The sequence below is a fragment of the Seriola lalandi genome, unplaced genomic scaffold, assembly GCF_002814215.2.
Source record: "Seriola lalandi dorsalis isolate HSWRI2012SDOR001 ecotype SW California unplaced genomic scaffold, Sedor1 jcf7180002054576, whole genome shotgun sequence".
NCBI classification, from domain to species: domain Eukaryota; kingdom Metazoa; phylum Chordata; class Actinopteri; order Carangiformes; family Carangidae; genus Seriola; species Seriola lalandi.
The window spans coordinates 403,687-415,539 of NW_019525129.1; the positions used below are offsets into that span (position 1 = coordinate 403,687).

An 11,853-nucleotide genomic window follows, 5' to 3' on the forward strand; every position below is an offset into this window, starting at 1 on the left:
GGGGGGGGTGTTTTCAGAATTTTACAGTGTAATTATCGTCCCCTCTCTCACAGCAGCAGGTATGTTACCTGAGTGGAGTGTGATGTTTCACTCTGACTGTTCAGACTGGTCTCAGAGCAGCAGAGGACCGCAGAGCTCTTTATGTTATTTATCTTTAAATCAGTAAATAGAAAAGCAGTTTATTTCATTACTTCATATTCATGTAATAAATATACAAATGTCAATTAGACTCTAATCTGCATGAGAACTAAAGGAGAGGGGAAAAAAACTGTTATAATCATCTGCTTATATGAATCAGTTTGACCCAGACAGTTGTGATCACTGTAAGAGGTTCCACTGTGCTTTCAGCATGATGGATGTGGTGCTGCTCTGATGCACTTTGTATTTTTTTATTTAATCAGACATTCCTCCCCTGAGATCTCTGCCATTTGATGTGCTGATGGTGTAATGTGGCATGGTGTATTTGAAGACAGATGAAGCTTAGGCCTACTTTACTTTCTCATCTTTATGATGTCACAGCAGTTTTTTCTTTTGGTTTTTCTGCAGGCGATATGGATTCAGCAAACAGTCCAAACAAGACAAGGTAGGTGTTAATAAAGAACAGTTTTCTGTTACTCAGAGTGACTCTGCAGAGAGAAGTTCATTTCCTGTCATCAGTTATTATACAAGCCGGCCTGTACAGCACAGTACAGTGAGATACACTGCTGGATTCCTGTACCTCGTTTAGACCAAAACACTGGCACTGTCAGCACAAAGATCTGCAGAGAAGAAGTTAGATTTAAGTCTTTCTGTACTGTTCAGTTTCTTTAGCTTCCACATCCTGTATTCTGTTCTCCAGGTAGATGATGGGAAGGCTTTGCAGGCCAATGGCTCTCAGCTGGCTCCTCCTGGGATGGCAGAGCTGTCAGAGGAAGAGGACCTGCAGGCAGCAGAGGAGGTGAGCACTGTGTGTACTGAGTTATACATGGAGGGCAAATATATACAGAAATGCATCCAAGTACGGAGATGCAAGAAAAATATAAACAGTGAAAGAGTAAAGATTTATTGAAAAACGCAGCTGTTTCTTTCTCTAGATGCGGATCAAAACCCTGATGACTAGCATGGCTGCTATGGTGAATGAAGAGGTAAACAAACCTGTTCTCTGTCTGTTGCCGACTCATTAGAGTTGTATCAACACATTAACTTTACAGACTAATCTTAGATTAATATTAATATCCCACAGCTCCTCTGTCTTCAGTGTTTTCTCTAGTCTCAGGATTGTTTTGTTCAGTCAGTTGTCAGAGCTATGAACTTTTAACTCAGTCTTTAGAGATTAGTTTATTTATGATCTTCTGCCACAGCGGATGCTCCTCCTGAGGTCCACTCCCTCAAAACACAGTGGATCATAAACTGTGCATCATGAAAGAAATACAGCAAAACAGTATCTTATGAAACAATAATCAGAAGTAATGCTAAGGTGAATATTGCAGAGTATAGTGAGTATGCAGGGTCACATAGTAGAGCTGAGGTGTGTTTTGATGTATTTCTTTAAGGTGAGGATTCTTTGTTCCTTTTTATCAATACTATGAAAATGACTGAATTTTACTTTTTTAATGAGAAATCACTAAGTTTCAGTAACTGAAGAAACATGTAGGATAATTCTATATTTGTCTGGATATTGCAGTTGGATTGAAAATGAATGAACTGGACATGATCATATTGTAGGCCCTAGTGAAGTGTAACGTTTTAATCGTAGTGTACATTGAGTAATGTGCATAAAAACATCACAGAAAAGTCACCAGGCTGCCTGTGTGTTTGGCGTGTGCTTAGCTAACATTGCGTTAGCATTGTTCCCTCTCAGAAAGGGCAGCCGTGTCCTCAATGGTAGAACACTTCAGTTCAGGCACATGTCCGATGTCCCACAGAGCCAAGTCCATGCAGGTCTTCTCAGACCAGTTCTGCTTCAGACACAAACAGTTAATTCCATATCTGTGCCGTTTGCTGCCTCCCAGGCTGCTCCAGTTTTCGAGGAAAAACTAATCAATTCTGGAGCTTGAAAATTTCGCAAGACAGCAACACTTTATTTTGTGAAGAAGGTACAATAGGATCCAACGGTCTGAGACTAGATACGTTTATATATATATATATATATATGCAGAAATACCATGACACAATTAATTTGAATATATTAATATTTGTAAATACAAATACTCTAAGGAAACATTGACTAACCACTCAGTGTGGCTTAAAAAACAAACATAGTCTATATGTAAATGAAAGCAGTATTTTACTTTTTTACTTTACTTTCACTCCACGTCTGGAGCCTGATCATCTCCTCAGTTCCTCTCTTGTGTTACCTAAGTCTTGGTCAATGCAACAATATAAACATGTATCTCAATACTATGGTACCAGTGTTTATTTAAAAATCATTTTTAAAAATCATTTGTTAGTTATTAAACCCTCTATTGAATTTAACCTGTGACCTTAAAGTTTGGCCCTGGTAATTGAAGGTTTTTGCATCACTGATGTGTCCTCCTGCAGGGGAAGCTGACGGCGAGTGCAGTGGGTCAGATTGTGGGGCTGCAGTCTCAGGAGATCAAACAGATCGCCTCTGAGTACGCTGAGAAGGTGAGTGATACAGAAAACCTACAAGCCACTGACGGGCTTCTGCACCGGTACCTGGCTAATTGACACGTCGCTCTGTGTAGCATCGAAATTCAGTCTTCAAATGTATGTATAGCATAGGGTTGAGCGATCTTATCCATAGTCAGATTGTCCTATCATCACCTTGTGAAATTGCATCAATAAGTGAATATGTTAATGTTTAAACAAGCTAAATATCCTTTTAAGATTAGCAAAGGCATCAGCTATCAGTGATGTCACTGATATCATACATCGTCCCTAGTACAGTCATACTCAAGTGTGTTTATTTTTGCACAATCTGGCCCATCCACAGTGTAAATGGTGATCCACATGTACTAACTGTGTTCTTCTTCCAGTCAACAACACACCCTCTCTGTGATTACTGATGCAACTGGTTCCACTTTCCCATACTTGCATAACAATTACTGAAAAAGGGAAAAATGGAATTACAAGTAAAAACGTAGAAAAGTAGCAGTAGAAACAGTTTCCTACTGTCCAAGATCAGAGGGAAGCAGCTAGAGCACCAGTAGAGAATCGATTTATGTTTCAACAGGTTAATGGGGTGAAACATAAGGGAGGGTTATAAATTCAAAGTATATTGGTTCCTGCTTCTGACATTTGCAGAGGTGTTTCAAAACAAAACCAAGCCTGTTCTAGAAGTCTATACTGGATAAAAACCTTCTTTTCTATAAGTGTCATATCTTTATATCTATTATATCTGTGTTGCAACATATATCCCATGTGTTTACAGCAGTCGGAGCTGACCTCAGAGGAGCGATCAGAGCGCTACGGCCCGCTGCAGCAGCACCGCAGGGCTGTCGCCTCGCTCAGCAAACAGATCCAGCAGAAGACTAAACAGCTGGAGGAGGTCTGCTGCAGTCACTCACACCATGTTGTCTCTCCACTGTGTCAACACAGTGTTACAACCACACTTACTGTGAAAAGACACACAAGAAACATGTTGATGGCAGAATACGTTTAATATCAATGTGTCATTCCCTTTGTGGACTTCAAACAAAACAACAAAATAATCAACCGATTAACTGATTTCAACAATAAAAATAAGCATTTCATGCAGCCCTACCACACTGAACCTTCTACTGGTCTGAACTCTACACAGTTGGTCAGTTATTGATCTAATTAAAGTAATCCAGTGGTTTACAATTACTGCTCCACCCCCATCAGGATATAATGTGGACCATCATGACATAAACTCCTTGTCTTTATTTAATCAAAAAAGTGAAGTTTCGTATGATCTACAGCGGTGATGTCATAACTGTCAGTAATACGTTTTTATATGTGTTTTGGCAGCTACAAGCCAAACATGCAGAGGTGAAGACCGGCTGTGAGGAGGCCAAAGCTAAACTGATGGAGGTAAGACAGGGCTAAGATATTTACAACCTTTTTCCTGACAGATGTCTTCAGTCTGACTCATAGCTGTGAAAAAACAAAAACAACATTGATGAAATGATGATCAGGAATTATGTGAAAACAGTGACAGTAAGAGATTATATAATAAATAAATCACTGGGAATGTTTCCTAAGAGGGAACTAAGTTTCTGTGAACAAGTTATCTAGAACAGGGTTTGTGTTTCTCCTCAGGCTACAGAGCTCTCAGAGAAACTGGAGAACCAGCTGAAGTCTTTAGGGGAGATGGAGAAGCAGGCTGACACTGGGTGAGTCTACTGATTTCTCCTTCACCCCATGAAACCTGCATCCTGACTTTAGATCTACAAAAAAAAATCCCAGGAATTAAAAAACAACTATGTAGCTGTAGATATAAGTGACTTCATATACATCTGTTGGATATACTGTAGTTCATAAGATCAACGAACAAACCAATGATTAAAAAAACAGCAATTATGCTTTGGGCATTTGTATCAGAGGAGAACAACCTGGTATCAGGAAAAAATATGTATGAATCTATTAAAGTCATTATACTATTTAATTTTATTGAGGAGAGAAGAACTCACATTTAAGCCCCCAGGTCTGTGTACCAACTGTAATAAAGACAGCATAAATAAGCAGGATAAATAAAGGCGTTTAATATTAGTAACTTCTTCAGTTACAATCAAAAACCTGAGAGAAATCTGTAGCTCTGCTGCCTCTTTGTGTTTGTCAGTTTAGCAGTGAGACCTTTACTGGCCTGTAGTAGCACCTGACAGGAACCATAGGCTCTGTCCCAGTACAGTGTAGTAAACCTTTAACACCTGCCCAGCTGCTGACACACATGCAGAGGTTTGTGACGTGTTGGTTTCATTCTGCCATAAATATAATTATTCATTTCTAAACATATCACAGGTACAGTGTGAACACCACAGATGGTTCTCACTTAATATGAAGGATCGTTTCTTCTTAATGACACTGATGAGAATAACATCACCCAGAGTGGCTTCAGAAAGTCTTCAGACCCCATCAGTGTTTAAACTCTTTACTGTGTTTTAGGTTTAATTCTTACATTGAGAAAATGGATTATTGAGTATACATTGATGGGCAAAAATGTCCATTATAACAAAGTCAGTGGAAATATCCCATTGACTTTTTGTGAACCAGGGTCATGCTAACCTTCGAGTTGGCCTACAAAAATACATCATCCCTGTAGCACTCTATAGTTCGCAGTCTGGCAAGATGGATGAATAATACATTTGCCTGCTGCCATTTTACTGAATGAAGTCAAATCATCCAAATTTGAGAAAACAGAGAGTTCTGCCCTCACTGTTGCTCCTGGACACTGGAAACACGTGACCTTTGACTGATGGGAGAGTTTTGTTCTGTCGAACAGCTTGTTGGAGAAGCTGAGAGCTCTGGTGACAATGAATGACAACCTGAAGCAGCAGGAGCAGGAGTTCCGCACACACTGCAGAGTGAGTACATCAACACACACCGTGTGGGTGTGTGTGTGTGTGTGTGTGGGGGTACAGTGTATGAGTAGAGAGTGAGATTGTAAATCCTGTGTGACAGTGAGTTGTTGTTAATGTTCTCTTTACTGTGGGATGTTGTGTCCAGGAGGAGATGAGCCGCCTGCAGCAGAGCATTGAGGAGCTGAAGATGGCATCAGGACAGGATACAGAGGAGGAGACGGTACATACACTTCATTCAGGAAGTCTTCAGACTCTTCACTGTTTCTCATGTTGTTATGTTGCAGCCTTATTCTGAAATCATTAAATTCATTCCCCCTAATCAGTCTACACTCAACGCAACATAATCACATGGTGAAAACAGAATTTTAGAAATGTTTTGCAAATGTATTTAAAAGGATAAACTGACATATCAAATTGACATAAGAATTCAGACAGTTTGACTTAGTTGAAGCAGCTTTGGCAGTGATTACAGCCTCTTCAGCCAGTCTTCTGTTTTCATTTTGTCATTATTTGGAATTGAGTGTAGATCATTGAGGGTAAAAATTAATTTAAATGATTTCGTCATGAGGCTGAAACACAAGAACAAAACTAAAGGGGTATGAAGATTCAGCACTTAATCTATTTGGAATTATAGTCTATATTCATTGTCTAACCCATTTTATGTCTTAGCATCCATCTAATACAGTATAAAATACACTCAAGATTGTGGGTCGTCTTCCCTCCCTGAGAATGACCCAACAGTCACATCACTTTGTTTTAAATGCACTCATCCTCCTCCACCTCCTCCTCCTTCTCTGTCTCTTTTCTCAGGAGAGGAACCAGCTGATCGAGAAACAGTACGACACAGACAGAGAGAAACTACAGAAGATCCGTCTGCTCATGGTAATGACTTCTTACAACACGATTAAATGGAAATGATCTCTGAGAGGCAGTGAGGTCACAGCAGTAGATAACACACTACCATATATTATATAAATTGATATATATTTAAACCTGTACCCCACCACATTTCAAAGGGAAATATTGAAATTTATTTCACTTCTTGCATCTGACAGCAGTTGTTACTGGGGTTAAGATTTTATACACAACACATAAAATATGATGCATTATTGAAGATGAATCTACAGAGCTGTTTGTAAATAGTTCAATTATTTCAACTTCTAATGCTCCTCACATGATAATTCCTCAGTAATAATAGTCTGAAATAAAATGTATAGCACAGCACTGTGAGCATTCAGCATAATGAGTAACTTTACTTTTGATACTTAAAGGTTCTGTACACCACCGTCACTGCCACTGGATGCCACACTAGACCACCGGCCTCTCAGACCAAAACCAGCGCTTTGTCTGCCACAACCCCCACTGGGGTTCTCGTAGGGTTCTCCCTCCAGTAAAACCAGGCCGGTTTTATAATATCACAGTACCTGAGAAAGATTAGATCCTCTCACGCTGTCAGTCAGGGCTTCTCTGCTGTAGCTGGATTTTAACAGTAGGGTTAGGGTTAGGGTCAACACCATAAACTCAACATGTCAAAGGTCTGTTTACAGCTTATTTTCCAGCCCACAGATATACATAATAATAATAAAATAATACAGGTTTAAGTAACATTTTTAAAGAAGGACTTTCACTAGTGCCCATCACACATTCTGAGAGCCAAAGGTGACGTCTTCAGATGTCTTGTATTTATTCTGCCCAACAGTCCAAAACCAGAAGAAAATCATTTTACATTAGAAAAGAAGCTAAATCCTCAAATTATTCCGAATTTAAACAGTTAGGGTGATGACCTCCTCCACCGCTGATTAGACTTAAACCTACTGCATTTACTACTTACACTGGTTCAGTAGTCGACCTCTGGGAGAAACCTCCATTACAATGGACATAATGTTGATTTAAGAGAAAGTTTCCAGTATTTCCAGAAACCAGTTACCTGGGTCAGTTCAGATACTGGACTCCAGGAAAACTAGCAGCACATGTGTTATTCCATTAGTCATGTAAAGGAAGATAAGAGTCATGAATACCCTCAGTGCTCCTCCAGCTGGATCACTCAGGACTCCCCCCTCTCTCTGTTCAGGCTCGCCGGAACCGTGAAATCGCCATCCTGCACAGGAAGATCGATGAGGTCCCGAGCCGGGCCGAGTTGACCCAGTACCAGAAGAGATTCATTGAACTTTACAGCCAAGGTGGGCTCTGTTCCAATCAGAGTTTGTGCTTGAAGAACACTGAGTGTGTTTACATGAGCACTTGGGTCCTGACTTTGAGCCTTATCCTGTTTTTGATTATATTCAGCATGTGATCTTCACATGGAACATGGATATCTCACCATCTGAGTCTCTCTAAGATGATTCTGTAGGAGTAATCCAGGTAGATATCCATATTTCTGAAACCAAGATAAGCTGTGTACATTCAGAAAACATAACCAGGATACTAGTGAACATGTAAGCACTCTCACTGTGGCATTGTCCAATCAGAAATGACTGACAACAAATATCTCCAACAAACCAGGTACAAAGACAATCTCTGCTCATTCTGTGTCTTCTCATTTCAGTTTCTGCCACACACAAAGAGACCAAGCAGTTTTTCACTCTGTACAACACTTTGGACGACAAGAAGGTTTATCTGGAGAAGGAGGTGAGTGACCACAGCAGACAGACAGACAGGAATTCTGCAAAGTTAAAATGTGGCTTTCAATTTAAACTTGTCTAGTTTTAGCAAAACAGTTTAAATATTGATACAGTTAATAAACAAACTGAAGGTGAAAGTCACAGCAGACAGTTAAGGTTACAAACAGTTACATCAGTACATTGTTAATGTTAATGATCAGAACATGTGCTTTTACCTCTGTAGGTGAATCTGCTGAACTCCATTCACGACAACTTCCAGCAGTAAGTGTACATGTGCTGACCTGTTTATGTTTGTGTTGTGACCCACTGAGGTGTATGCTGTGATAATACAGTAGAGACTACAGGTGTGTTTTCACCTGGTCCGTCAGTGATTTCCTGTGCTGTTGTCCAGGGCCATGTCATCTGTAGCAGCCAAGGAGCAGTTCCTCAGGCAGATGGAGCAAATAGTGGAAGGAATCAAACAGAGCCGCATCAAGGTACAACTTACTCTGTTGCAGTTTATTTTCATACGTTTGACCATTTCTTTTGTGGTTATGATCAAACTGTCCTCACTGTGTTACCTGCTGAGATCTGGGCACATGGTGACACTGCTGAGCACAAGTCAAACTGAGAGAGATCAAACGATGAGTCAGGTGTCACAGCCTCATCGAGCAGAATTATTCAGAGGCTGAGTCCATTCAACAGTCATTCCAGCTTTACAACAGAAGCTGCTACAACACCTTTGATAACTGTTTACTTTTCCAGATGGAGAAGAAGAAGCAGGAGAACAAGATGAGGAGAGATCAGCTGAACGATGAATACCTGGAGCTGCTCGACAAGAGGAGGCTCTACTTCAAAACCGTCAAGGACTTTAAAGAGGTGACCTAACACCTTCATTAGTTGTGGATGAAGTTACCTGACAGCTGAGAGGTGTTGATAGGAAGCAGTTTAAAGTCAGACTTTTAGAGAACACAGTTAGAATAGAAGAAGCATACAACCATTGAGTATAGACTGATTAACTGACTGTACCAGGTTCCCTCATTGTTACAAAATATTAAAAACACCTCATTGTAACACAATAACACAAACTACGGCCTCTAAAATGACCATAAAAGCCAATGAACAAAAAAAAAAACAGAACATTATAACTTTCAACATGAGAATTTAATTCCAGGCTGCTGAATCAGACTCCAGTGGTTTTAGCTAGGTGTACTTAATAATCTGGACAATTATTCCTAATTTGTAGGATCAGCATAAAAGGAGTCTGCCAAAATGACCAGAAAGTTCCAAAAGTTTGCAAAGGTTGAAAAAGGTTTTAAAAAACTAAAGTATTTTTAAGAATACACACATTTCGGTTACTGATGCCATTTGTTCTGATTGTAGTTTAAAGACCAGAAATCAGATCACCACACATGGTTAGATATTGCTTTAACAGAAACTTGTAACATGAACAAACACTGGGATCCCTGCAAAACTGGGACCAGGATTATGTCCTGAGTGGGACAGTTACAGCTGTTAGTGCTCTCTGCAGGACACACTGAAATGGAGACAAAAACACATCTGTGTCATTTCTGTCCTGCAGCTTCTTGTCACTAATCAGCTGCCGTACACACCAACACTGATACATGTGTGTGATCAAAGCGGTTGGATATCAGACAGGCCGATGTATGGAAACACCAGTGGCAGATATTAAGACATAAAAAAATCAAGTTACAATGTCGTCAGAAATGATTGGTTAACTGATGAGAGTAAAGGTGTATCATAACATGGATCTGTTGGCCTTGGTGACTGATGATCATGATAATGACCTAATGTTTTTCCTTTCTCCAGGAGTGTCGGAAGAATGAAATGCTGCTGTCCAAGCTGAGAGCTAAAGGAGCGTCTTAGCCCTGACACTCCTGCTGGTAAACAGTTTACTCTGGAAACAACATGTCGTCTATATGAATTAACTGATCACTATATTTTCAATTTTACTCACTCTATTTCATTGTTCTTCCTTACGACTGATCTGGTTTTAAACCAGCAGTCAAGATTTCATCTTAAACCCTGTGAGAAGAGTCCTGGACATTTTATTTACATTATAACATGAACATGAACATGACCTTGTGCCAAATCCAGCTAACTGAAAAACACAAACGCCTTTATGTTCAGTCACATCGAGGCTTTAATTCTTCTCAAAACAGTGTTGAATTAGAATGTGTAAGAGCCTCGTAACAATCCTCTAAATCATGACAAGTTGTTTAATAATCTAACAACTTGGGACTGTTGAACATCAGATTCAATCATAACTAACATTTCCACCTTAAAGCTGTAGTCACCTGCTCTCACTGTAGGAAACACACATTGTCTTTTATGTTGATAATAAAATAGGCTGCAGAGAGGAAGGTCTCATACCCAGTACCAGTGCTTTAACATGTGGTGTGTTTACTCATGTTACATGATGGTCTTCTTAACTGAATTCCTGGCTGATGTATGAAGGTGCAGCTCTAAATGTCTCTTTGTATGTAAAGTTATTTTCTTATGTGCCTCTGAAGGTTGAGCTCACTTCATGTCTTATATTTGTCTCCATCCAATTACCATGTACGTCCAGCACACAGTGAATAAATGAGCCTGTGAACAGTTCACATGTCTGGTGTTATCAGTGAGGATGTGTCCTGTCACACTCTGTGTGCTGATTGAAGACAGCGTCCTATCACAAGCTGTTGTCAGAAGTCACATGATGACTGAAGGAAACATCCTGTGTCACCAAAGCATCCAAATCTTCTGCTGCATGAACAAGCTATCATAGACATCTGCTCCAACGTAGTACCCATAATTCCCATCAGTCCTGGAAAGTCCTGGAAGGTGTGTTCCACACAGACAAATAACTACTGTCATAACCTTGACAACACATAACTTTTTTTCACAAACACCTGAGGTTTTAACAGTTGTGCTGTTAGCTGTTGACCTTAGCTGAAACCCAGTACCTACATTTAACAGTGTATCCCTATGGCTCTCTGTCAGTGTCAGTGCCATATTATTTTCATTACTGGTGTGCAGTAAATCTTGGGACAGGCTAGACCATGAAGGATCCATCTGTTGGAGCCTTCTTGGTCCGGGAAAAGAAGGACACATTTGAAGGAGCCTTTGAAATGGTCTTGCCGTTGTGACCCTGAAGGATGAGACTCCTGAATTGTGACACTGCTACTGCCAGACTTGTAGTAAATTTTCACTAAAATATACTATGCATTGAAGGTAAGTTTGTTGTAGAATGGAACCTGGAGGGAATCATTTTTTTTAAATGGTCTGAAAGGCCCTGGGAGCAATGGTGTTGGAGAAGCAGCCGTAGCAAGGCCCAGGTTGGGGATAGAGAGGAGACTTATGGACACCTGGCACCAGCACTATGCCCTGGCATGCCTGGTTTGGGGAAATTGCACGCGGGGCTGGACATCATTGTTCCCCTGGCGTTGATAGGTTTGCTTTAGACAATATGTGGAGAACCCACCTAAGGAGGGATGACTTAACTATATATGATTGCGGATCTGATTTCACTTTAGTTAAGAAGAATGCAAAGAATACCTTCTATTGCATTGGACTCTGACCATCTCCAGTGTCTTCTTTTTGAGTCTTTTTTTGACTAAGTAAAAGTTCAGTTTTGTTAAGTGTTGGTGAAGAGGTCTAGAATTAGACTCTGGCCTGGACATGGACTTTTTTCTCCAACATAAATTGGCGAGCCAGCCAGGAGAGACAGAAGCCTGAGGACCCCTGCCTGGGAGGATCAGCCTGCATCT

At 40.3% G+C, this 11,853-nt stretch overlaps 1 protein-coding gene across 2 annotated transcripts in view; it reads left to right on the forward strand.

The window, feature by feature from the left end:
• Positions 1–10,705, forward strand: part of ccdc93 (CCC complex scaffolding subunit CCDC93) — a 19,413-nt gene extending 8,708 nt beyond the window's left edge. For both annotated transcript variants that reach the window (XM_023417653.2, XM_023417654.2), the window contains 16 exons: positions 547–583; positions 839–937; positions 1,074–1,124; positions 2,521–2,607; positions 3,374–3,490; positions 3,934–3,996; positions 4,225–4,298; positions 5,405–5,486; positions 5,629–5,703; positions 6,294–6,365; positions 7,555–7,663; positions 8,029–8,111; positions 8,328–8,365; positions 8,496–8,580; positions 8,849–8,962; positions 9,914–10,705. In XM_023417653.2, coding sequence (XP_023273421.2) covers positions 547–583; positions 839–937; positions 1,074–1,124; positions 2,521–2,607; positions 3,374–3,490; positions 3,934–3,996; positions 4,225–4,298; positions 5,405–5,486; positions 5,629–5,703; positions 6,294–6,365; positions 7,555–7,663; positions 8,029–8,111; positions 8,328–8,365; positions 8,496–8,580; positions 8,849–8,962; positions 9,914–9,970 — 1,243 coding nt within the window. In that variant the 3' untranslated portion in view covers positions 9,971–10,705. The remainder of the gene's footprint in view (positions 1–546; positions 584–838; positions 938–1,073; positions 1,125–2,520; positions 2,608–3,373; positions 3,491–3,933; positions 3,997–4,224; positions 4,299–5,404; positions 5,487–5,628; positions 5,704–6,293; positions 6,366–7,554; positions 7,664–8,028; positions 8,112–8,327; positions 8,366–8,495; positions 8,581–8,848; positions 8,963–9,913) is intronic.
• The last annotated feature ends 1,148 nt before the right edge of the window (positions 10,706–11,853 follow it).